Here is a 26,412-nt window from a genome sequence, read left to right as displayed (position 1 = left end):
ACTGAGTTGTCTTGGGTCACATGTAAAATATATAATATAGTGAATGTACACAAATAACAAACTTCCTTCAATTTTTATCTTGTGGGGTCATATTACTAGCTGTCCAGGGTTGCATGTGGCTCATGGGTTGTGGGTTGGACACACCTGTTTTAAATTGTAGTCTAAAAGGTACTTTAATTTTTACATATAAGATTTAAATCAAGGGAAGGACTGACTGCTATAGTGTCAGTATAAGAGAGTCGTTTCCTCTCTGTCGAGAGTGAAATGCAGTTATTTCATTGTCGATGTTCAGCTCTTCTACAATAGTCTGTATCTGAGGAAGAAAAAGAACAGAACAGCCTCTAATTAGAAGCTAAGCTAAGCAGGCATTATTAAATACACTATTAAACACAGGTTTAGCCCCAAGACTTCGAAGATAAACAGACAGTAGTAAAACCAAAGAATTGAACAAGATCCAATTATTTATTTGTTTCAATCCATAATTGGATTCATTAAGGTATAACATTTTGATTCAGTTAAGAGGAAATGAGAAACGAAAATGCTTTCGTTTAGAAATAAAAATGCACCAAAATATGCTTGCATTCAAATTCAGTCTAATTGTCTATAAAATTGGGAGGGGGAGAAAGAGAGAGAGAAAGAGAGAGACGGAAACAGAGACAGAAAAGAGAAATTACATTTTAATTTTCTAGACTCAAACCCTTCTCTTATTCCTTCTTCTCTCTGTGTGTGTGTGTGCCCCCCTCCCATCACTCCCCTGGAGAATAAGCTTTGGATCCTTTGTGAGCGAGAAATTGCCTAAGAGGAGTCATGCGGCGTTTGCTTCTGCTGTTTTCCTTGCTAGGTGGCCACGCGGTGCTGTACCACGCATCCAGCTCTCCTCCCTGCCTGTTTCCATGGGAACCGCATTCTTTTTGGACCACCTTTCTTCTGACACATGCTGAGGCCAGCAGCCCTTGGCCTTGCCCACCTCTCCCTCTGCCCACAGGCCAGCAGGGGTTAACTGTCCTAGATGTTGCCCACAAACTGGCCGTGTGCCACTTATATCAATATTTCAGGGAGCGCTGCAGGAACTCTCTGCATAGCAAATGACTAATGTTCAGTGATGGAAATACACCTCCACACACACACACACACACAGTCCTCAACAACCTGCATGGCCATAGAGTACAATGGGTGGCTGGCTGCGTTCGCTAGCTTATCCTTCCAGCCTGGCCATATACAGGTAGTCCTTGACTTACAATAATTCGTTTAGTGACTGTTCAAATTTACAATGGCATCGAAAAAAGTGACTTATGACCGTTTTTTCACACTTACGACCATTGCAGCATCCCCATGGTCACATGAACAAAATTCAGATGCTTGGCAACTGACTAGTATCTACGACGGTTGCAGCATCTCAGGGTCATGGGATCCCCATTTGCAATCTTCTGACAAGCAAAGTCAGTGAGGAAGCCATATTCACTTAACAACTCTTGTTACTAACTTAACAACTGCAGTGATTCACTTAACAAATGTGGCAAGGAAGGTCATAAAATGGGGCAAAACTCACTTAACAACTATCTCGTTTAGCATCAGAAATGTTGGGCTCAATTGTGGTCATAGGTCAAGGATTGCCTGTATTAATCTGGGGGAAAGGTAGCAGTATACATTAAGTTTGATACAGAGGATAAGATGCCGGATGACAAATAGGAAAAGCCAGGTTTTAAATCTGCTCTCCGCCCTGGAAGTTCATTGGGAGGCTTTGAGTAGGCACACTGAACCCCATCTACATAGTTTTGTGTGGATAATAGCGAAGGCAGATCCATAGGTGCCTTGCCTTCAACTCATGGACAAAGCGGGGTATAAATCTAATGAATGATTGTTCTTGCTGATAGCCAAGCCAAATCCGATCTCCTTCCTGCATGATCAATATGGTGTTCAAGTGGTTCCAAAAATTCCTTGGAATGTAAAATAATCCTCAGTTTTTATGTTCATAGAGATTGATTCTGAAAGGACCACAAAAGCGTTTTTATGAAGTCTTAACAAGATTTAGAGCAAGCCTCACAATATTCTGGCCGTTATATGTTTTAAGCACACATGCTTAAAACACATTCAAGCACATAGAGTGTCACCTAAATACCAGAAAACTTTCTCTGTTTCGGAACTAGTAGACGTAGACTAATTATTGTGGTTGACACATCTCTGTGGCCTAGCATGATTTGTGAACTGAAATCATTTGATATATTCAGCAACTGCAATTAAGCAAATCATGGCTTCATGTAAAACTATTCAGGGCCAGCAAAGGAACCTCATCATGTATGTGTAGCCAAATAGCCTAGATGTCCATCTGCCTCTGAATAAAGCCTTGGTTGAGCTGAACTAAATTCTTGATGAGAGAGAGAGGAAGATTTGTGTGGTATTTTTTCTGCTGGGCTTCCAGATTGATTATTTATCTGATTACTGCCAGCATGAATGTCTGTGGAGGAGGGGGGGTCAAAAAAGTCAAGGTGGCACCCACAACCGTGCAGTCAAAGCCCCACTCTATACATTCAGGTAAAAAACTGATCGGGTTTTGTTTGCACAGTTATGGCCACCATCTTGACTTTTTGACACCTCTTTTCCAGCAGACATGCTGGCTGACAGTTTATCCTTTCAGAAATGGATCTAGAGGCTTTTTTTGATGGGGACAAATATGCAATACAATATTTTTCTACTCTGTTCTCTCATGTTTGCTTTGATTTTAATTTATTGCCTGAATTCCTTGCCGTTGAGCCTCAGTTGGTGTTGGGGGAAGTGGGTGTTTACTGACTGAGTTTATCCCCAGAGCATGCATTTCAGAGATTTAAGTAATATCAGCTTTCAAGGCAGCCATTTTGTGAGCCTGCCTACAAGGTCTTTCCAGGCACTGAAAGATGACGGACTCCTGAAATTTTGGGAGGTCATTCAGTCCATGAAGGGCAGATTATAAAAGGATTAAACGTCTGGAAGGGGAAGAACTCTAAGTCAATGATGCGGAGCTCCACATACGAAATTCCTCCAGGGAGAATTGTTCTCTGTTTGCCTGCCTTCTCCAGTTTGGCCTATTTGGGGCTTTTCCAGTTAACAAGGCCATGTTGGCTGGCATCTGGTGGAGGAGGGATTTTGTAGTCCCAATGTGTCTGAAGGGCACCAGGTTGCAGACATCAGTTGTCTGTTGCCTAAGTCCATATTCCCTGCCAAAGATTGTGCCTGTCCTTTCTCCTCCCCGCCCCCCGCCACTCATATAAGGGATAGGTTGTACAGCTGTGGGGCAGGGAAGGCAGCCAAGAGCTATTTTGAACTCTGACTTGGTTTTTCCTTGTTCTCTAAGCCAATCCCAACCTCCCCAGCTTGGAGGAAGCACTAAATTATTTGGAAATGGCAGCGGGGAGCAAAAATCCCGGGGCCATCTTCTCTGCCTGCCTTTCGAAGCAACAGCAGCAGTGTTGAATACTGTGTTCTAGCTGGCCTCCTGTGGAGATGGGGGGGCGGGGGCTGCAGTCCTTCACCACCCCCCTCTAAATTAAAACCACTTGGAGTGGAGACAATGCGTGAGGGGCCAGGCTGGAAAAAAAAAAAAGGCAGAAAATTCCTGCCGTCTTAACAGCTCCCCCTGGAGCCAAGTTGGCTCCCAATGAATGCCTGCCTTGAATCAGAAAATGCAGCTCGATCGTTCGCTCACTCCGCAGCGCACAAATCTCACAAATCTCAACTCTGGCTGCTGTGGCTCAGAAAGTCCTGAAAAAGAACTTCAACTCCCCACTACTTGCAGATTTTTTTCTCTGCTGCCCAAGACTCAGCCCTGCTGGAGTGGCTGGTTGTGCTGGTCCACAATGGGAAAAGGGCAGGGAAAACATGAGATTCCGTCAATTCTGACCTCTTCCCCTCTTCTCCACAGAGCTCCGCAGCTACGACCAGTCCTGTGATGGCCAACCTGCCGCCCAGTGAAGCCATCAGTGGGCCTATGTTGTCAGGCTTTTTCCAGGTGGGAATTGTTTGTCATGCCCCTGTCAGAATCTGATTCAGAGAGGGAGGCTGAGCAGCTGACAGGGAGTGGGAGTGTGTCTCCGTTGGCTGTGGAAGAAACTGGGGAAGGGCAAAGTCCAGCTGGGCAGAGCAGGGGAGAGGTAGAGCAGGGCAGAGAGAATTCAGAGGAAGACCCAGGCCCACCCCCTCTTTATCCTAGGCATGCAGGGAAGAACGGAGAAGGGAGTAATGTGAGTTGAGTGGCTTATGGGGGAGGAAAGGGCCCTGATTCCCTTCATTAGCTGCAGCTGGGAACACAGTGTTTAAAAAGGGAAGTTGCGTGCAGCAAGCTGTTGGGATCAAATCATGAATTGATCTGGTATTGTTGTGCCTTATCTGGGTTCCTGGCGTCTTCCAAACTCTGTGAGTTTTGCCGTGCTTTCAAGTTTGAAAGTCCTTCTCCTGCCCTGTCAAGTTAATTACTGCAGCTTGGTTTGTTTGGATTTTTAGTTACAGTCTATATGTACCTTGTTTTGGACTGAATTTTCTCCAGTTAAAGGCTGTTCCTGGGAGAGTCTTTCTCCAGCCAAAGGTAACCTGGACATTGGGGGCACAGTTGGAGATAACACTCTTCTTACTTATGTGACTGTGTTGGCCTTGTGCCATGTCCCGGGCCACCACAAATAGACTAGGAAAGGGACCTTTGCTGAACCCTAAGCATCCTGCAGGACTTGCCGTCATCTTGGTAGAGCCTCCATGTTCAAAGGCAGTCTACCTTTGACACTGTCAGAAACTTGATTGGGAATGCTTACCTTATAAATAGTCCTTGACTTAACAACTATTCATTTTAGTGACCGTTCACATTTACGGTGGCCCTGAAATAAGTGACTTGCAGCCAGTCCTCACACTTATGTCTGTCACAGCATCCCCATGATCGTGCGTCCAAAATTTGGATGCTTGACAACTGGCATGTATTTACAACATTTGAAGCATCCCAGGGTCATGTGATCTCCATTTGCTTCTGACAAACCTGGTTAGTGGGCGGAAGCTGAATGCATTTTACAACCAATGTGCTTAATGACCACATGATTCACTTAATAAAAGCAGTAATTCATTTAATATCTATTGCCAAAAAAAAAAGGCCATAAAATTAGGCATGCATCACTTAACGACTGCCTTGCTTGGCATTAGAACTGGCCTGGCAAACTGGTGGCCTGCGGGCCAGATGCATCACACACAGGCCACTCCCACACCGGCTCCGCAAAGGCAAAAAACATCATCGAGTTTGACACCCATGTATTAGAAATTCTGGTCCCAATTGCGGTCGTAAGTCAAGGACTACTACACTAAAAATGACATACTGCATGAGTTGAACTGTGTGTAATTAGCAGGGCCTTCTTGTGCCTCTAAACCAGGGGTCTCCAAACCTGGCAACTTTAAGACTTGCGGACTTCAACTTCCAGAATTCTCCAGCCAGCTCTGCGGGCTGGGGAATTCTGGGAGCTGAAGTCCACAAGTCTTAAAAGTTGCCAAATTTGGAGACCTCTGCTCTAAACAGAGGCAGTTATAAGTAGCAATGGAAGAGGCTATTTGTAGCTCAGGTTTGAACTGTGGCAACCCTGCGGTTATAAGATTGGGAGCTCTGGTAGGTGTCAGTTGAGAGACAGAACAGGAAGACCTGTTTTTCAACATAACATTTCCTCTTGCATCTTGTAACAGAAGCTTGTTTGCTAATGGATCCCCATACTATTAGGGCAGTGTTGCTCAACTTTGGTGATTTTAAGATATATGGACTTCAACTCCCAGAATTCCCCAGCCAGCCATGCTAGGTGGTGAATTCTGAGAGTTGAAGTCTACACATCTTAAAGAAGCTGAGGTTGAGAAAAACTGCATTAGGGAGTAATCCTAATACTTGGCCCTTTCTTGTGGCCCCAGGCTTCAGCATGCATTCCTGTTGCTTGGATTTATGCAAAATTACTGTGGAAGAAGAGAATTAGCCACAGCTATTTCCCCATAATTACATTTCTGCTTTTTCCCTAAGGGACCACCTGGCTCCCAGCCATCCCTACATGCTCAAGCTCCCATGCACAACCCCAATGCGGCAATGATGGGACCCCATAATCAGGTAAGACCAGAGAAAGAGGCAGCCTTTTGTAACTGGCATTGGCCCCAACTGTGCTCTGCTATCTGACCTCATTCTTTCCCCAAATCTTGAGCCATTTGTATCTTTTGTTTTACACATTTTGGTCCCAACACATCAAGTATTTTGGAAGGTGTACCACAGATTATTGTAATCCATTACTCCATACCAAGAAACCATAACTGCGGTCTATTCACAAGGAAGTACTCTAGAATTGTTGGAGATTTCTTTCTAGAATTGTTTTAGATTAGGATGCTCTGTGAACTCTGTATGTTATATGGCTCAGCTGCTTGTAGAAATTCATCCAGTAGTTTATTCTTGTGTGCAGATCCAGCCACAGAGCTCCAGCCTTGATTTCAGTGATCCGTGAATAGAGAATTGTACCTTCTAGAACTATATGAGAATCACCTTGCCTTGAAATGTCGTTTCCAGGTTCCCTCCTCCCTGCGTAATCCATTCCATCTCCTCTCCCCCAAGTTCCAAAGTATGATGGTACTGAATGAACGATGATTGCAACTGGTTCTTGGAGTTCCGGTTGTCCCAGCACACCACCCCCACCCCCCCCATGGTCATGCTATCATGATCTGGGTGCTTAGCAACCTGTTCGCACTGGTTGCCAAGCACCCCACAATCATGTCATCAACGTTTGCAACCATTCCCGCTGGCTTCACCAGAAAGTCAGTGGGGAAGCTGGCAAGGAAGGTCAGAAGTCTCTGGGTTGAGTCTCCCCCAATTCCTCTCCACTTAGGTTTCACTTGCACCCCACACCCCCACATGCCCTTCCCCAATTTGGATAGCGACTTTTCTGCAGCCCCTGGCAACCTCAGTACACCCTCCCTGATCCATGCCATGCTTCTTGCGCATCCCCACGTGCCTTCCCTGTGCAGCACCTCTTGCACACCTTTGCCAGCTCGTGATGCACTCCCTCCCCAACCCGTGTAGCGCTCCTTGTGGATGCCCTCAGTCCTCCCCACATCTGGCAGCAGCCATTTACCTAACCGCTGACCTGCAATTTTTCAAGTTCCTGCTGACTTTCCCACTGATTTTGATTGCGGGAAGCCGGCACGAAGCTACCTTGCCTCACAACCACGAAAATTCAGTTTACAATAATAGTCGGACTGCAAAGGATTGCCATTGCTAAGTTACCATCCTAGGTTAAGGATTGTACATTGGAAATTGTAAGAATCTTGCTTAATTGCCATGATCCCTTACTTGAAACTTCATGAGATTTCTTTCTTTCTTTTTTTTGGGGGGGAGAGAGGTTGCCCCAAATATCACAAATTTCATATAATACAAAATCTTGCAAGATTGATTAAAAAAAAATCTCCCTATTTTGGCCATTTGGGATTTGAAGTGATTTAAGCCTTTGAGACGTTGTTGATTCCTGATGACTGCCTGGAAAAGTTCCTGTTGTTTTCTTGGCCAGATGTTGGAATTGATTCGCTGTTGCCTTCTTCCTAGGGCTGAACAGAATGACTGGCCCAAGGTCACCCAGGTGGCTTTGTGCCTAAGGTGGAACTGAAACTCACAGTCTTCCAATGTCTAGCACAGTGCCTTAACCCTAACCAAACGAGCTCTTCTAGAGATGCTCTGTTGTTGCCCCTACATCAAATTAATTTTTACTTAATTTTGGACCCTTCTGATAACCATTTGGATGGGGGATTATATTGTATAGGTGTGTGGTGTTTTGCGATTGCTGCATTTCCAATTCTGACCGTCAAGGTGGTTCTCAAAAGCTGCTCAAAGTCACCTTGTAGAGGAGATGGGAAAAGTAAAAAAAAAAAAAAGATAAATTAAAAATAAATTAAAAAGCTAGTGATGACACCAATGTGGTATATATAAGGGAAAGGTTGGAAACTGCTGCCCAACAGCAGCTGCGTAAGATGAGACAACATCACTCTCCTAATGATACCAGTGGGACCACCCCAGTTGAAAGAGACACCTTCAGGGCATCTCTGAAGTTGTCATGTTGAACTTAGCAAGGCAGGAATTGGGATGGCAGCAGTGGTGCGATTCAACCGATGTAACAACCGGTTTGGTGATTGCACGCTTTGCGCCTGCGCGCCATCTGAAAAAGCCCATTTTCAGCTATAATGCTTACCTTCTACTGCAGCCCCAGTGAGTAAAACAGCTGAGGCACGTCAAAATCTCTCTGCTGCGCAAATCAGCTGTGCCCCAAATCAAGGAAATTTTGCATCGAAAGAGCAGGGGCAGGTGGATGAGCCAAATGACCACCAGAACTGCCGGTTCGCTAGAACCGGCCCAAACTGGTAGAATCTCACCCCTGGATGGCAAGGAACCAAGCAGAACTACAGAGGGACTTGTAAAAGATAAACCAGAGAAAAAGGTGGCTGCCAGTCTTTTGCCAGGTTGCCATTTGTCTCATTTAGATTGCTGGGACTGCAATAAATTATATTCAAGCCAATTTCTAGATACCCCATGAGTGCACAGAGAGAATTATGGCAGGCATCTGAAGACAAGTTTAACCCATTTTCATGATATTAGAAAACTAAAATGGGTATCAGCCTTTAATTGTTCCACCTCTTAGTCCTCAGTGAACTTCTTTTCAGGAAACAGTGGCCAACATGTGACCTCCCCAGTGTTAGTGAACTACAACTCCCAGCATCCCTCTGAGATTCCTGGAAATTGTTCAGCTATAGCTGGAGGGCCAAAAATGTTTTCCACCAAAAATCCAGTTGAAATTCAGAGGAACTTAATTATTTACTGAAAATGTCCAGAATTGGGGAAAAGCCATAGAGTATAGGCTTTGTATGTAAAGTAACCTGCCTTTAATTCTGGCATTCCCAGATTATCCGGAAAAGCATTTGGAAGCTTGGAAATCGGTTACCAGTCATTAGGTTTAGTGATAAGAAGCTTTAGGATGTGCTGTATCTCATGAACTTGCTTGGTGCGATTTTACTGATTCTCATGAAGATACCCACTCCAGTTTGCATTGTTTGAGGTTGACCTTTCCCAAAGCATGGATATGTGTGAGTCCTTCTGCGATTTACTACGTTTTGGAGCTGTTCACTCCTCTTTTATTCGTCTGCAGCCATTCATGCCTTCGCGTTTCCCTGGTGGGCTCCGTCCTTCCGTTCGAATGCCAAGCCAGGTAAGTTTCTTCTGGGGACTACTTTGGGTAGTTCACCTCTCCCTTTTCACCTACGAAAGTCCAGTTCTGGTATCCTGTCATATTCTCTAGCATTTGTATAGCTTTTCCATTTCTTACTGATAGCAAGTTAGTAAATGGCCCAAGTTAATCATTTCCATTAGAAGATTATCTTCATTTCCTCTTTCCACCAAAGATGATTTAATTTCTGGGACTGTCAGCTAGTGCTCCATTCAAAATCCAAGAAAGAAACACTTAGACTCCGTTAGAGAAAAAAAATCTTTTACTGGAAATCAAGCGGTAGCATCAAAGGAATTCTGAATCTGAGGAATTGAGTGTGAAAATCGCATATACAAAGTGATGGCAACGTTCCCATCCACAATAGTTCAAACTGTCCATCCAATCAAAAGTTGTATGTAATGTCGTGTGGGTCATCTTCAGGTGGTGATGCAGGCATCTGTCCATTGAAGGAGGTGCGCTTGCGCATATCACGGGAAAGAAACATAAACAAGAAATTCCCCCTCTCCCCCACAACTATTACAGTTTATTCTCTCAGGACCACCAGCTCAGGTCCCACAACTATTTCACCCCTCCTTCCCCCGTTACTTATGACAGCCGAAAGATGCAAAGCAAAGGAAAGAAATCTTGAAGGCTGACAGGGACCTTCTGACATCTAGCATTCAGTTACTTCTGCTTTCCACCTTATACTTCCTCTGGCTGCCCGTCTGGCCATCTGTGATGATATGGCATAGCAATGCCCCCAATGCACCTTATAAATTAACTCTATGCTAAGAAGTCTTAATAAACGGAATTTTGTTTTCCGCAAACTGTTGCCTGGATAATCCCACTTATTCAGTGGTATAACTGATGAAAATTAGAGCACATTTAAAGATTTGACAGGGGATGTTAGAAAAATGGGTTTAGACACTAGATAATTCTTCATTTGTTGGATAGACCAGGAACATGAAAAATGATGCGTTGTCCTATATGGGCAAAATAATATTCCCTTCAATGAGGCTGGCTTCCATGCACTTCAATATTCTGAGGATAGTGCTAAGAAAGAAAAGGAGGAGCAAGGAGGGCCTGCCTTTCTCCATCCGAGGAATATTCTAGGCATCTGGTGGATAAAGTTGTTCCGATTCCTTTGGAGTTTGACGATTCTTCCTGAGGCGATGGAAGCATGGTGTTATATGTTTATCTGGGGGTGAATTTCAACTTACAACTCTTGAAGCAGTAGACGGGGTCCTTGGGACTGTAATCCTAAACAGCTGTTGAAAGATAGCCAGAAGGTGATGTGTCCATAAAGAAGTGTATTTGCTTTGCTGAGAGAGTTGGTGCCACCTGCCTGAAAGGAGATGAGACTCCTAGACAATTTTCATTCAATCTCCAGCTTTCCCTTATTAGGTAAGATTATTGAGAAAGTGGTTGAACTGCAACTTTGGAGAGTCCTGGAGGAAATGGATTATCTAGACTTTCTTGTTTGAAACTATGACATAATACTAAGGCAGCGTTAGTTGTGCCTGCTGATGACTTCTAGCAGAGCTAGAAGGTCAGAGTAGAGGCCCCTAATGTGGAGGACATCAAGACTGGATTCTCCTGCTCCTCCTGTTTAACGTTTACATGAAAGAACTACAAATCAACCCTCTGTTTGGAATCCAGTATCATCACTATACAGATAGTGCCCATGTTACATTTTGGACCTCGGCCAACTAGATTATGTTCTCAAAATCTTGATCCAGTGTCTGGAGTCTATGTGGATCCAGATGAGGAGAATCAAGTTTAGCTCTGACAAGACCCAGTAAGCTATAGGTATTTGACTGGTCAAATCTGGATATGTTCCACCTTTAGTCTTGAATGGGTTGTACTTCCCCCTTTGGGATCTTCTTAGACTTGCAGTTCCTGCCTGGGGAGTAGATAGCAAGTGGCAGCTGTGACCTGACAGCCTTTACACAAAGGTCTATCAATCAACTTACCTACATAATTCTCTGTCTCCCATTCATCCTTCTTTTGTCTCAGATCTAGATTCCAAGATCTATGCTAGCTTCCTTCTATAATGATCTTCCCAAACTAATACCTTTCCATGTGTGTTGATAGCACCAGGTAGAGGATGACCACTCTAGCCTGCTTATTGTTCTGAAAAGTCAAAGAAAAATCCAAAACAAACAAATGGCCTTCACATAGGTGCAGGAAAGATATTATTTATTATCATAGTAGGATATAGTATATTAGTGAAAAAGGTTCTACAAGCGACCACTTTTCAGGTTCTTCAGTGTTTTAAGGATCTCTTAGTTCAGAGGTCTTCAAACTTGACAGTTTCAAAACTTGTGGATTTCAACTCCCAGAATTCCTCCTCCAGTCATGTTAGCTCAGGAATGTTAGCTCATGTGAATAAAATCAGCTGCATCATAAGAATTGTAGCTGTGAGTTTTCTTTCTGGAGCATGAAATTTGAATTTTTTTTCCCCTACAGTAAAAGTTCCTGTGAAATGCCAAACTTAGTAGCAGTTTCTCTTTGAGTGATCTGACAATTGTGCTGTTAGTTCCTCAGTCTTTCTCGTGTAAACTGTCACACATCATTCACTTTATTTTTCATCACACAAACAAGCTCTTCTCAATTTGTAGCCTGTATTTTTTTTATTTTTTGCACCGTACTCATATCAACACTGCATCTCCATAAACAACAAGCATTTAGCAGTGAATATCAGTTGGAGGGACTTTGAGCGGCATGGTAGCCTAATGGTGATGACACTCACCTCCCACTCAGAAGGTTGAGAGTTCAATCTTAGGTAGCTGGCAGATGTTTCTCTCCTAGGGCACAAAGAAAAAATATCTGCTGTGAATTCCACGTGGCATCAGGAAAGGCATCCAGCCAAGAAGTACTCAACCCTGATTCTACCTCTAATTAAGGGATTACAAGATCATAAAAAGGGAGTTTTATCAGTTGGAGGGATTTCTTCCATCAATCAAAAATTTTATCATGGTGTGCACTGATGAGTATTCCTTGAAGGCCATTTCGCAAACAATTGCATCACAACTTTTCCCCAGCAATCTCGTGACAACTGCAATGAAAGAACAATATAAGGAACATGTTAGAGCTTCTGGCACATCAGTATTACCATACGTTGGCAGTGTTTAACATTAGAGGTGTTGCTTTTCATTCAGCCTGTATAGGCTGCTGAAAATTGTTCATGATTTGGTCACCAACCTGCACTTGGGGATCAGATTTGTTCCCAGTTGCTAAATTTTACAACCGCTGAAGCTTATGGACAGATTCCAAAACTGGTCCTAGTTAAAAATACACTTCTGGTAAATAAGCATCATAATATCATCATCATCATCACTAATATTTTAGCCACTGTCTATCCACTGCAGCATGTTTCCAATCAATATGGTCCTAGTTATCTTGTGCCAATTGGGCCCGTAATACTTGCCTGTGTCGTCAATCCATCCTGTTTTAGGTCCCTTTCTTGGATGCTTTTCATCAAATTTGATCCATTCTATGACTGCCTTGGTCCACCTGCCATCAGTTGTTTTTGCTATACAACCGGCCCATTTCCATTCTTTTATTCTCTTGGTGATATCGTATACTTTTGTTTGTTCTTTAATCCATGTGCAGGTCTTTTTATCTTGTCTTGTGATGCCGAGCATGTATCTTTCCCATGGCTCTTTGCATCACTCGTAGCTTTAGTATCATTGTGAGGTTAGTGTCCATGTTTCACTGGCATTTGTTAGAACAGGTAGCACACACTGATTGAAAACTTTTCTCTTCAGGGATACAAGGAGATTGTTCTTGAAAATTACACTTAGCTTGCCAGATGCCTACCAACCACATTTAACACACCATTCAATTTCCTTTATTGTATCACCCTCCACTGAGATTCATTGGCCAAGGTATATGTAGTAGTTTACTACAGTGGTCCCCAACCTTTTTTGTACCATGGCCCGGTACAAATGATCCACGGACCGGTACCGGCATCAGCACGCAGGACCAAGGCAAGGCGAGCCGAACGATCGGCCGGCCAGCCGTCCCCCGTTTCTCCCCGCCACCTTCAATTCCTCCTTTGTACCTTCTCACAGTCGATGGGCTTTTCGGGCTCTTTCTTAATCTCCTCCTGAGTAACGCGAGACTCCACCGCCATTGGGACAGCTCTTCGTTCGAAGCCGCCTCCCCCCCACTTCGACAAAACTAAGGTGCGAGGATTCCTTCAGCACCCAAACGCCTCTTTCCAACCGACGACAAGCTCACCTGGAAGCACTTTCTCAAGCGCCATTGAAACAAGATGGCGGCACCCAAGCAAAATAGGCAGCAAAATGATCCACGGACCAGTACCGGTCCGGGGCCCGGTGGTTGGGAACCCCTGGTTTACTATGTCTGGATTTTCTGTAGATATATTTTCTTTCTTTCTTTGGTGAATAAGCATCCCAATCTACCTGATTAAAAAGACATGGATTTTTCCCCCTCCCACAGCCATCTATGGGTGTGTCTGGCCAACCTCTGATGCCCAGTGCAATGGATCCAGCAATCCGATCACAAGGTGAGCGGTGAGTTAAAATGGGATGAGTGGATAGTTGGCATGACATGAGACTATGGTTGCAAGCAGGGAAATGAAATGAATGGTGCATCTCTTTAGAATCTATATCCATCCTTTTCATAAACAAACGAGATAGATACACATCTCATAAACAAATCAATAAATGTCAAAGTATCTTACTTAGAAATTATTTGCATTTTAAAAAAAATTCAAAACGCTTCTGAAATATTTCTGAACTTTTCACATCCTTGCCTATATTTCTTTCAACGCAGTATGTAGTCGCATTTGGTAAAGCAAATACAAATGCTATAAACATCTGAACTTGTTCCTTTTGCTTGATTTAACTCAGTGGTGGGATTAAAAAAAGTTTTACTACCGGTTCTGTGGGCGTGGCTTGGTGGGCATGGCAGGGGAAGGTTACTGCAAAATCCCCATTCCCCACCCCACCCCACTAAGCTGCTTTCCAGCTCCGTTCTCCTGTGCAGGGCAACCAAAGAAGACCCAGCCGATCAGCTGGGACTCTGGAGGCAGAGAATAGATGGGGGCGGGGCTAGTCGGAGGCGGGATTTGCCGGTTCTCCGAACTACTCAAAATTTCCACTAGCAGTTCTCCAGAACTGGTTAGAACCTGCTGAATACCACCTCTGATTTAACTGCTTGAATGTGTGGATTATTTTGATTGTTGCTTTTTTTTTTTTTTGAGGCTCCAGGCTCATTGGAGACTTTGATTCTACAGTTGCATCTTAAATATGTTTGATCTCCCCAATTCTCCCCTCTTTTCCCACTCCTTTTGCCACCAGTAGGGCATCCTAACATGGGCCCGATGCAGCGCATGACACCACCACGGGGTATGACGGGAATGGCTCCACAGGTGAGCTCCCCAAAATGGGGGATAGATTTTGAAACAAGTTGGGGGATTCTGGAAGTATTATTTGATATGAGATTGTGATGGTGTGTGTGTGTGTGTGTGTGTGTGTGTGTGTGTGTGTGCGCGCGCACACGCATATGCTCATGCATTCCAATTTGAATGCAAAATATGTTCTAGAAGCTCAGGGAGTTTTCCAACTTCTTGAAGCCCGCAATTTAATTTGCATTAAAATGGTTGCATACTTTTTTTCATTCAGTTAGAATAAAGAAAGGTTCGATGCTGAATCTGATGGGCACCCTATGTAACCCTGGACTCCTGGGTTATTTAAAGTATATAAATAAAAAAATAAAAACTAGCCTGAGATGTTTCTAATCTGCTATTTGACCTTTTAATTATTTATATTAAACCTGTATGCTGCTTCCTATTAACATTTGCATAGTCTAGTTTACTTTATTGTCATTGCACCTCATACAACGAAATTAAATATCATCTTCAGTGTACATTATGACTGAAAATAAACACAAACACACATTCTCTACATTGAATTGAAAACCCCTGATATTGCATTAATATTGCACTATACAGTAGAATTCAATGGAGTTACTGCTCTGGGATAGAAGCTGTGATAGTGACTTACAGTAAGCGAACAGACTTCAAGGCAGTGAATTAAGTAGCGTAAAATATGAAGAAAACATGAAAGCAGGTTCTTAAATGTCCATGTGAAACAGTAACCAAAATACAGGTAATCCTTGACTTAACAACCATTCATCTAAAAAAGGTACAACAGCATTGAAGAAAAGGACTTACAACCAGTCCTCACACTACCCATCGCAGCATCTCCATGGTCACGTGATCAAAATTGGGGCAGTTGGCAATTGGCACATGTTTATAACAGTTGCAATGTCCCGCCTGTCCCGGGGTCACGCAGTTGCCATTTGTAATCGTCCCAGCTGCTTCCAACAAACAAAGTCAATAAGGGAAGCCAGATTCACTTAACAACGGCGGTGTTTTGATTAAAGAATCACAGGGGGAAAAAACCAGGTGCCACTCGCTTAACAACCCAGCTTTCTTAGTAATGGAAATTCTGGTCCCAGTTGTGGTCATACACCGAGGACTGCCTTTATAATTTTTTAAAAATAGTGACAGCTAATTATTGTTTGAACTAGAGCAGAGGTGTCAAACTCAAGGTCTGTGGGGGCGGATCTGGCCCGCGGGGCTGCCCTGTAAACAGCAAAGGACCAGCCCCGGGGGGCCTCTGCCAGAAAAAACAGAGCTCACATGGGTCATGGGCAGTGGCCCTTTTCGCTGGCAGAAGGCTGCAGGAGGCCGTCACAACTGAAATACAGTCTGGGCTCCATTTTCGCTGGCAGAGTGCTAGCAAAACAAAACTACTAGCAAAAGTGGATTCTCCTCCCCCAGCCCTGCCCGGGCCACCACAGATGCCCCCGACATGAGTGACAGTTTTGGTCGCCATGATGTAAAAAAGATGTTGAGACTCTAGAAAGAGTGGAGAGAAGAGCAACCAGGATGATTAGGGGACTGGAGGTTAAATATATGAAGAATGGTTGCAGGAACTGGGTATGTCTAGTCTAGAAAAGAGAAGGACCAGGGGAGACAAGATAGCAGTCTTCCAACATCTCAGGGGCTGCCACAAAGAAGAGGGAGTCAAGCTATTCTCCAAAGCACCTGAGGGCAGGGCAAGAAGCAATGGGTGGAAACTAATCAAGGAGAGAAGCAACTTAGAACTAAGGAGACTTTTCCTGACAGTGAGAACAATTAATCGGTGGAACAACTTGCCTCCAGAGGTTGTGAATGCTCCAACACTGGAAGTTTTTAAGAAGAGATTGGATAACCATTTGTCTGAAGTGATATAGGGTTTCCTGCCTAGGCAGAGGGTTGGACTAGAAGACCTCCAAGGTCCCTTACAACTCTGTTATTCTATTCTGTTGAGCTGGCCACACCCTTCATGGCCATGCCCCCCGCCCAAGGTCAAACACAACTCTGATGCAGCCCTCAATGAAATCGAGTTTGACACCCTCTGAACTAGAGGAACAAAATTGCCCTTAATAGTGGCGTGATGTTTCTTATCAGTGGTAGCTGTAATGGTAATAATGCAAAGATCCTGACCTCTGTACTAAATAGATAAATTCTGCTGGGTAAAATTGGTGAGGAATGACTGGGAAGGGAATCAAATATTCTCGATCGGTTTCTCTTCCTTCCCCTAATCCCTTCCTGCTTTTTCTTCGTCCAGAATTATGGTGGTGGCATAAGACCTCCTCCAGGGTCTCTGGTTTGCCCCGGTATGGCCACAATGAACATGTAAGTGTCTGCATTAATTTATCTTGGGAAGGGGTAGCCAAAGGAAATCGGGGAGAGTGTGTCTTTTCAACAGAACAGGAACATCACCATCCCTCCCCAAGAACTCTTCCAAATGTTTGAGAGGTCAGTCTTGTACATTTTTCTCTGCAGAGCTCCGGGTGTTCGAGGATCCTGGTCAAATATAAACACAAACTCGGTATGTCTGGTTTATTTTTTTATTTAAATAAACCTTTCTCTTCCACAATTCAGAAAGTCACAGTGGTTGCATTCACACAACAGACTTCACCAAGCAGGCAAATAACTTAGTGGCTGCGCCTACACAACATGTTATTTATGTTTGGTCAGAGTGTTTGTGTCTCGGTTTGTGGTACACACACCCAACCAGTTTATTTACTTTGTCATTCAGGAAATTAGGCAGAGTCTCCACAAATGGGTTAATTCAGTAACCAGGTTAAGCACGCCTACCAAATGCAGCCAATGCCTGATACATACTGCTTCCCAGATAAGACCTTCTTAACATTTATATTTTATTGTGCTCTACTAATCTAGATGAAATGTTAATTGATATTGCTAGTCCATGTATGATATGCCATACGCTAAATCAGGGGTCCCCAAACTTGGCACTTTAAGACTTGTGGACTTCCAACTCCCAGGGTTCTCTAGCCAGCTATGCTATGCTGGCTGGAGAATTCTGGGAGTTGAAGTCCACAAGTCTTAAAGTTGCCAAGTTTGGAGACCTCTATGCTAAATAAATAAATCTGGTCCCCAGCTGGTGATTTTTTGCTCTCTCCTTTCTATCCCGTTTAGGTATCCTATTCCTCGTCTTCCCCTGGCAGCTACGGGGTAAGTAGCTGAAGAGGTGTGAAAAGATGTGGGGTGGACTTCCTAGGCAAATTTTGAACCCCTGTCCTGATAAAGGGCAGATGAATCTAATAAATGTGCTTGCAAGACATGGTTGTTAAGGTTGATGAGAACGATTCCTCCACAAGGCAAACCCCAGGATCATGAACGTTATTTCTCTCTGTGTCTCTCCTCACAGGGAGGCGGAGGCCCCCCTGGCACCCCTCTCATGCCAAGCCCTGGAGGTAAGTAGCCTACGAATGAAGGTAAATATATGTGTCCCCAGCATAATGTTGGAGGTCCAGTCGAGTCAGTCACTGAGATCAAAGGTTTATTCTTCCAATCTTCCCTGATGACGAGTTCCAGCATGACCCTGAAAGCCTGGAAGAATAAACCTTTGGTCCCAGTGACTGACTGGGATTGGATCCTTGTAAGTGTCCTGGATTCTATTACGGAAAGACATTATTTCTGAACGCCCCACTTTTCTGTCACAATGCCTCAGAAAGTCTTCCTTATCCTGGTGTCATTCAGATTTTTGAGTTTCAATACTTACAGTCACTAGTCAACTTTTTCTTTTGCTTTATTTATAAGAACAGAGAGAGGAAAAAAAGAACAAAAAAAGGAGAAACAAGGCAATATAGGTAGTACTTGATTTACAGCCACTCATTCAGTCACTGTTCAAAATTGGAACAGCTGTGACTGAGGGAACTTGGTATGATCAGTCCCCAAGGTTGAGGTCATCACAGTGTCCCTACAATCATGTGATCACAATCCAGGCTCCATTATAATGTTGTATTGAGTCACAAGCACATGATCACTATTTGCAACCTTCCTATTTGCCAGCTTCCCACAAGCAAAATCAAGCGGAAAGCTGGCAGGGTTTCTCACAAGTCTCCCTTGTAAGTAGATCCCACTGCATATTCTCCTGAGGAACTCCGCTGTGGAGTATGAGACTCCAGATATCTGTCTAGCATCCCCTGCCTTCCTGCCCACAGTGCCCCTCCTCCACACTCCATAGGGGGCATTCGCCTGCATTAACCCCTAATCAACCCAGGATCCCAGCCTATCTGCCTGCACTCTCCAGTGTCTACCCATTGGTTTGCCCATGGTGTCTAGTGGTTAAATGACCATGACCCTGTGACTTCTAGTCCCACCTTAGGCATGAAAACTAATTGGGTGATTTTGAGCCAGTCACTGTCTCTCAGTCCAATCCACCTTACAGGGTTGTTGTGAGAAAAATAGGAGGTTTTATTAGCTATGTTTTCCACCTTGAGTTATTTATAGAGAGAGGGAGGGAGGGAAAAGAAAGAGAGAGAGAGAGAAAGAAAAGGAAGGAAGGAAGGAAGGAAGGAAGGAAGGAAGAAAGAAAGAAAGAAAGAAAGAAAGAAAGAAAGAAAGAAAGAAAGAAAGAAAGAAAGAAAGAAAGAAAGAAAGAAAGAAAGAAAGAAAGAATCTATCTTCCAGAACACTGTTTTAAATTAATTTTGAAGACTGGATTACCTCATTGGATAAATGTAATCAGGGGCTCAGCCAACATGAAAATTGGAGATTTAGAATAAAAACAATAGGTAAATGCATTGACATGCGGGAGGATACTGTCATGTTTCATAGACTTCCTCCTGTTATTTTTTTACTTCTAATTTAGAAAAACCAAGTATATTGTGGGAATGTAGCCACTAGGCCTTAGCTGGATTAAGCATGTTGTGGAACCATAGCCACTGAAAAAGAGTTCCAGAGAAGTTCCTGTGGTGGGGAAAAAACTTTTCTTTTCCCACTTGGACCCTTTCTATCTAAAGATACACACAGTCCAGCTAAAAATAAAAAGTGCCTAATCAAGGATGTTGCACAGGAATGCCTCAGCTTTCTGGCCTTCTGGTACTTCACATTTTTTCTCCTTGAGCAATAGGGTCTGCTTAACCTTAGTTTAGCTCAATGTTTCTCAGCCTTGCTAATTTTAAAATATATGGATTTCAACTCTGAGAATTCCCCAGGTATCCATGGTAAACCTTGAGCCTAAATCAAGGTTAAGCAGATCCTAGTCTAGTTGTTATGCTAGAGCAGTGATGCCTAACCTTTCTGGCAGTGAGTGCCCTGAAAATGCAATGTGCATGCGCTCCATCCCCATTCATGCATGCGCGTCTCCCGTGCAGGTACCCTACCCCTGCATGTGCCCTACTCCTCGTGCATGCACAGCAGAGACCCGAAGACCAGCTGGGAAATGGGAAGCACGCATGCACATGCACGGTGGAGCTGAGCTGGGGTAACAGCTCGTGCGCCCCTAGAGAGGGCTCTGTGTGCCACCTCTGGCATGCGTGCCATAGGTTCACCATCACAGTGCTAGAGTCTCTCTAGACTGTAACCAATCTACAGATTAATCTACATATCAAGCTAAAGCCCTCCTCCAGTGCATAATACAGTTTAGCCTATTGTAGATTGAAGAGGCATCCCTGGCTAAATTTTGGAACGGAGCTCTGGGACTAGACAGACTTTTGATCTCATTCAGCCAGATTTTAAACCCTAGGGATGAAGCCTCCATTTATTTGAGGCAGCTTATCTCTGAATACCACCCAACTTCATGTCCTGCTGATGGACTTCCTTGAGATTTCTGGATGTTCACTGTATGAAAAGAGACCGCCTTGGTAACTTTTTCTTGCAATGTCCTGTCCTGTTTCAGACTCTACCAACTCTAGTGAAAATATGTACATGATGAACTCCGTTGGCCCTCCACCAAGCCGGCCTGGGGTAAGTGCCTTCTTCCTGCTCACACCCTGTTGCTGGGTGATATTCTATGACAAATTTCTTATTTCACCATGAGTGAATTGGGTGGCCATATACATTTTCTTAGTAAATAAATAGCAATAACACTTAGACTTATATACTACTTCATAGTATACAGTTTACAGCCCTCTCTAAGTGGTTTACATATTGCCCCCAACAATCTGGCTCCTCATTTTACCCACCTCAAAAGGATGGGAGGCTGAATCAACCTTGAGCCTGGTCAGATTTCAACTGCCAAATCACAGGCAGCTGGCAGTCAGCAGAAGTAGCCGGCAGTACTGCACTCTAACCACGGCGCCACCGTGGCTCTAAATAAAATACAAACATGAGCGAGAAAACTGTCATGCTTCTCCGTCTGGAATCTGCCCTTCCTCATTATTTCAGTATTTCTCTTTCTTTTCACGCTGTCTGTGCATAATGTTTAGTTCTCCATGGGGCCAAGTCCAGAAGGTCCAATGGCTGGAATGAGTGCCATGGAGCCCCATCATATGAATGGATCTTTAGGTAAGCATGGATTTTCCTGCATGGCTGGCCATGGACAATAAAAATCCATAAATAAATAAAATCCAATAAATTCTCAATGTCCTCTTGCATGCTAAAAGAGGTCAAGTCCAGTTGAGCATGATTTCTGGTGATTTTTAGGGCACATCCATAAAATTCTTACATTACTTACGTCTATTTAGAAATGTTTTCTCAGTGGTTTCCTCCAAGATGTTTTTTTAACTTCCCAGTCTGATCTCTAGATGTGAAATCTTCTGGTGGTTTCCTATCCAAGTCCTGACCAGCTCCAACTTTGCTTAGCTTTTTGAGTTCTGCCAAGATTTGCTGGTTCTGACTGGAGCAGGAGTGCAGACCACTGGACGCCAGAATGCTAACTCTGAGTATCCTCGATCTTTAACTTTGGCAGAGAAAGATGAGGAACAGCTTCCATGTTTCAGTATCGGGGAATTGATGTTCCTACGCACATGTCCATTTATCTGTTGGTTGCCTAGCAGGGATGTTATACGACTGAGATTCCTGAGCTTGAAATCAGATACAGATGTCCTTGACTTATGACCATTCATTCAATAACCGTTCAAAAGCTAACAATGGCTCTAAAATGAACAGTGCACAGCTTGCTTTCTAGTTGAAATTTACATAAGAACGGAACTACTCTAGATAGGACAAGATAGATGTTGGGCTAGCCGTCTGAATTCAGGAGTAATAGCTTTCTTCATTCAAAGACATCCTGAGTTTAGTTGTTTCGGTCCTTGCTTTCAAAGCTCTGTGAAATGGCACGATTGCAGATGATCCAGTTATTCTTGAAGATTTGTGGAAGTAAAACAATGATTGTGTAAAAGGGACCATAGAGCCAGAATCAAGAACTGAACATTAACATCCCATTCGAAAGAGGCCTTGAGGAAAAGAAATAGGTTTTGTAAGACTTTCTTAAAATCAGATAGTGACGGCAGCTGATATTCTATACCTTTCTAAACTTTCATTGGCAGAAAGTTTTTATTGGTAAGAATTTCTGTGGATTCAGTGGAGGCTCCTAAGACTTTGGCTGCCAACAAATCTGTGCTTTCCACAAAAGCCTTCCAACCTGGTAGGGACCACCTAAAGGCTGTGCTTTAACTGCTTCCATTCTCATTGCAGGTCCAGGTGAAATAGATGGGATGCCCAAGGTAAGGGTTTGCTCATGGTGTCCTCTACCAGAGGGCAAGCTGGAGTCCCACAGGCCCTGGGGACCAAGGGATCAGAAGGGGATCAGGAAAGATTATATGGCGTTAAAGGGGATCGTGATCTCTTCTCAGTGGGGCCCTCTCACTGTAGAATATTTATCTTTAGGAATAAAGAGAGTCAGTTGACCTCCTTGCCTAAAATTGAAGGAATGATATTTGGGAGGGTCTTTCTGGGACTAACTCTTATCTGAATCGGATAGTCCTTGACTTACAACTAGTCACTTAGTGACTGTTCGAAGTTATGACCGAGCCATTAAAAAAAAGAGGACTTATTATCCAAATTCAAAGTTTATTTATTTATTTATTACATTTAGAGACAACTCGTTATTCTCTGGATGACTCTGGAAGTTGTGGTGGTTCGGTCTCCCTGAATGTGATTGAATTTTGGGCGCTTAGCAGTATTGCAAATGGCTGCATTTACAACCATTTGCAGCATCACCGTATTTTAGGATCGTTTTACCAAAAACTGGTGCTTCTAAGTTGTGACAAAACTACTCCCATAGCAAACCATGGGTTCACTTGACAACTAAGGATTTGCTTATTGATCGCCACAAAAAAAAGTGGGGGGTTTGTAAAATTGGGTTGGTCATGGGATCAGCCTGTTTTGCAACCGTTATGATATTCAGTCAGACTGGGCAGGCTCCATTACGCTGGTATGTCAAGGACTGCCTGCAGTTAAGCAGGTTATTTCTCTGTGAGAAAATCCCTACAGTAATGTTGTTTCCCCATGATCTAGTTAAACTGATCGTGCAAATAGAATCTAAGAACTTCATAAAGTCCGGAAACGGGCTCTTTTGTTAAAAATATATATATATTTTTGCCAAACTTGTCCACGTGATGCCTTTTTTAACAATGCTATCTAATACAGTAACTCTGAGAATGTATTCTAATCATGGTTCAGGTGTGAATTGCCTGTTGTTTTTTTTCCCCTCTGTTTCTCTTTTTATTTCTGATTCCCAAGAATTCCCCGGGTAGCATGGCCAGCATAGCTAACCCACCGGGCACCCCGCGTGATGACAGCAGCAGTGAGATGGGCAGCAGCTTCATAAACCCCTTCCAAAGCGAGAGCGTAAGGGCCTGCGTGGAGCGGCGGCCGCGGAGGGGGCGGGGATCTCGGGGGGCACGCGGGGGGCGGGGCACCCTGTGGCAGGGTCGGACTGGGCTGTCAGTACCAACAGCTAACAGTGCCATCTCATGCTGGAAGCAGCAGCTGTCAGAGGTGTGAAGAGGGGGCCGGTGCCCCCCCTCCTCCATGATGGACCCTTCCTCTAATGCTGTGGTGTCTCCCATCTGTCTCCCCAGTATTCGCCCAGCATGACAATGAGCGTGTGACCTGGCCTGGATGCCCAGTCCCCGAGGAGCCAGACTGATGCCCCCCCCCGGGGTCTTAATTCCCCCCCCCCCCCGTATTTAATAACAGCTTCCCTTGATTGCTAGTCTCAGCCTTTCCCTGCCCCCAGTCTGGACTTTTGATCCCTGCCCAGGTCACCACCTGCCCTCTCTAACTGGTACTCAGTAAACTCTAGTGACGTTGAGCATTGTCACTAATCAAGTGGGACAGCCGAAGGTTTGATAATGCTGCACAAGTGGACAATTACGAAAGGCAGAGAGATGCACCTTCCTCTCCTGCTGGACTGCAGCATCCCTTACCCCGAAAGGGTTTATGATGATCCATTGGACATTGGGACTGTCGTCTACCGTGCGTCTTTGGACTTTTAAATTCTGCATTGTAGCAGGAACAGTTGAGCTGTTTGGAAAGCTTCGTTTTGGTCTCCGTTCTTAAAAACCCGGTGGTACAGTTGTGGGGAAAAGCATGTGCATCAGGAAACACGGTCAAGACTCTTCCGGAGTCTTGAAGTTCGGCAGGAGCGGGCCTAGAGGAAGACACAAAGCCCCTTTTGGTGAGCTTGGGAGGTAAGCGGGAAAGACGTGGTAGGTGAAAATTGGCTGCCATGAGCTGATGGAATTAATTGGGAGGTATGTGGGCTTTGACTGGCAATACAAAAGTTTTTGAGAAATGGGCAGATTCTCTCTTCGCTCGTGTCTGCAGCCAGCTTTGGTTTCCTGCCTGTGTTCAGAAAAAAAAAATAGCAAACTTGTTTCCTAATTGCACAGACTTCTATGGAATTCTGTTCTTGATTCTGCCAATATCGGTTGGCAGAGACTGTGTGGTAACAGATGCTACAGGGGTGGGGAAAAGATACACTAATATTGAACTCAAGGTGAATTTGAGCTTGGTTCCTGATGACTTCAACAGAAACTTCCATGTTGTTTTCTTGGCCATAGCATGGAAGTATTTTGCCATTGCATTCTTATGGGATGTATTTTCAGCTTCCTACAGCCTTGGGATTTCCTAGTGGTCTCCCATTCTGGTATTAACCAGACTAAAATCTGCACAGCTTCCAAGCCTAGACAAGGTCAGCCGGATGCTGCCACCAGCTGATCTACTAGTTGCTATGCAAAGATACAAATTATGTTAGCGGTTACTGTTTTTCCCTGCATCGTGTTTTTAGCCTTTTTCATTTTTCTCTCTCAAATAGGGTATGACATGCCTTTTCTGTCACCTCTGCCGGCAGTAACTGAAAAAGAAACTTGGGTGTAAGAGAACTTTATGGCAGAGGTGCACATTAGAGATTTCCCCTCTTCTGTCTTCCATCCCTTCCAGCTAAGAAGGTAAAGGGGAAATACTGTGAATGACTTATATAAAACACCTCCATCTCTTCCCAACATTAACAAGAATATAAAAATACACCTTTTGACTGTCTCTTCAAAAGTCAGTCCTCCATCTGTCAGCTTTCAGATGCTTCCTATTATAATTCCTGTCACCATAGCCAGCAACTTTGGGTGTTGGGAGCTGAAAGCTAAAACCTGTGAAGAAGGGCATCAACTCAAGGAAGCCTGTTGTATTTGTGTGTCGGTGAATACAGTACTTTGGAAGAGATCTAATTGTTTGGCCTCTTCTCACAACTGTTATCAAAGGAACACATGTCCTCCGGGATGGATGGAGATGGTTTGGTCCTTGAAAGGGACCGAACGGGGGTATCCCTTGAGGTTTATATTGTGAAAGTGGCAACAATTGGCCTTTGCCATCTGGGAGGGTTGACTTCCCAGTCTAGTCTATAGTTCTGGAAGGTCCTGAAGGTCTCACAGCCACGTGCTAAGTGGGCCAAACCTACTTATCTTTTTTTTTTCTAAGAACCACTATGTTGCCATCAGCTGCAAAAAATTACAGCCCAAACATGGGTGATTTACTTGGTTGGTGTATAGTAGGCAACCACCATAGCTGGACAGCTTTTGAGCTCAAGCCAAGGGGAGCCCACCTTCTCCTTCATTATCAGAGGATTCTTCCAGCAGAAAATTTACCCAAATATGTAACCAGTTGGTCTTCTTGGGTCTTAAATTCATTCAAGCTACAGAGATCTTGACTTTCAGTGGTACTTCAAGAGTGCCATCGTATTTTTCCTCTCCCCTTTGTTCTTTTTCCCTCAAGGCTTAACACACCCAACTCCTTCAGTCTGTTCTCATAGGACTAAAATTCCTACCAGGCCTACGAGCAGACAAGATCAAGAAACAGGAAGACTAAAAAACTAAACTTTATTGATCAGGCTACAGTAACAGAATCTTGCAAGTCTGCCCATGTTTTCCCTTCCATCCTTCTTATATCAGAAGGAACCAATCTGAATCTTTTTCTAATACTTTCCCACCTACCTGGGCTTAATGCATGCTTCAGCATTTGTGGTTGTTCTGTGGGCTACTCAGTGTCTTCTCCGAGATCATCTCCGTTGTCCCTACAGTTCCTGAACCCAATTGTCTTTTTCCCCTACTTTCTTTAAAATCATTCCAGTTTGTTTTCTTAAAATGTGGCATCCAGAACCAGACTGAACAATGAATGGCATTATCTTTATTATTGTCATCCCTATCATCTCTGCAAGCTGAGATGTCTGGGCTTAACTTTTCCAGAAAATATTGGGATTTCAGATCTCGGCTTTTGAGATCAGCGAAAAAAGAACGGAGTCATTCTATTTTGCTTGGTTAGATATGAGTGATCATTACAATTCATAGGCATTCAAAGGGAGAAAGAGAAGAACATAACTGTACAGTGCTCTCGTGACAAAAACTCTGCCCCTTAGTATTTGATGTTCCT

At 43.9% G+C, this 26,412-nt stretch overlaps 1 protein-coding gene across 7 annotated transcripts in view; it reads left to right on the top strand.

Annotated features, from left to right (window-relative positions):
• The window catches only part of SSBP4 (single stranded DNA binding protein 4), a 58,188-nt gene that overhangs the window by 30,034 nt on the left and 1,742 nt on the right, over nucleotides 1–26,412 (top strand). For 2 of the 7 annotated variants that reach the window (XM_087922837.1, XM_087922834.1), the window contains exons 5-17: nucleotides 3,896–3,982; nucleotides 6,005–6,088; nucleotides 9,156–9,215; nucleotides 13,680–13,746; nucleotides 14,546–14,613; nucleotides 16,862–16,929; nucleotides 17,080–17,125; nucleotides 17,737–17,772; nucleotides 17,969–18,014; nucleotides 20,444–20,511; nucleotides 20,973–21,051; nucleotides 22,183–22,211; nucleotides 23,230–23,337. In XM_087922837.1, coding sequence (XP_087778963.1) covers nucleotides 3,896–3,982; nucleotides 6,005–6,088; nucleotides 9,156–9,215; nucleotides 13,680–13,746; nucleotides 14,546–14,613; nucleotides 16,862–16,929; nucleotides 17,080–17,125; nucleotides 17,737–17,772; nucleotides 17,969–18,014; nucleotides 20,444–20,511; nucleotides 20,973–21,051; nucleotides 22,183–22,211; nucleotides 23,230–23,337 — 846 coding nt within the window. Of the gene's footprint in view, nucleotides 1–3,895; nucleotides 3,983–6,004; nucleotides 6,089–9,155; nucleotides 9,216–13,679; nucleotides 13,747–14,542; nucleotides 14,614–16,861; nucleotides 16,930–17,079; nucleotides 17,126–17,736; nucleotides 17,773–17,968; nucleotides 18,015–20,443; nucleotides 20,512–20,972; nucleotides 21,052–22,182; nucleotides 22,212–23,229; nucleotides 23,338–23,570; nucleotides 23,737–26,412 lie in introns of those variants that run through there. The other 5 variants (XM_087922836.1, XM_026698897.2, XM_087922838.1 and 2 more) reach the window with 4 other exon arrangements.

Source organism: Pseudonaja textilis, chromosome 1, assembly GCF_049901715.1.
Source record: "Pseudonaja textilis isolate UNSWEBS1 chromosome 1, rPseTex1.2, whole genome shotgun sequence".
Taxonomy (NCBI): Eukaryota; Metazoa; Chordata; class Lepidosauria; order Squamata; family Elapidae; genus Pseudonaja; species Pseudonaja textilis.
The sequence above is the reverse complement of the archived record's forward strand: the minus strand, read 5'-3'. Positions and strand labels throughout refer to the sequence as shown.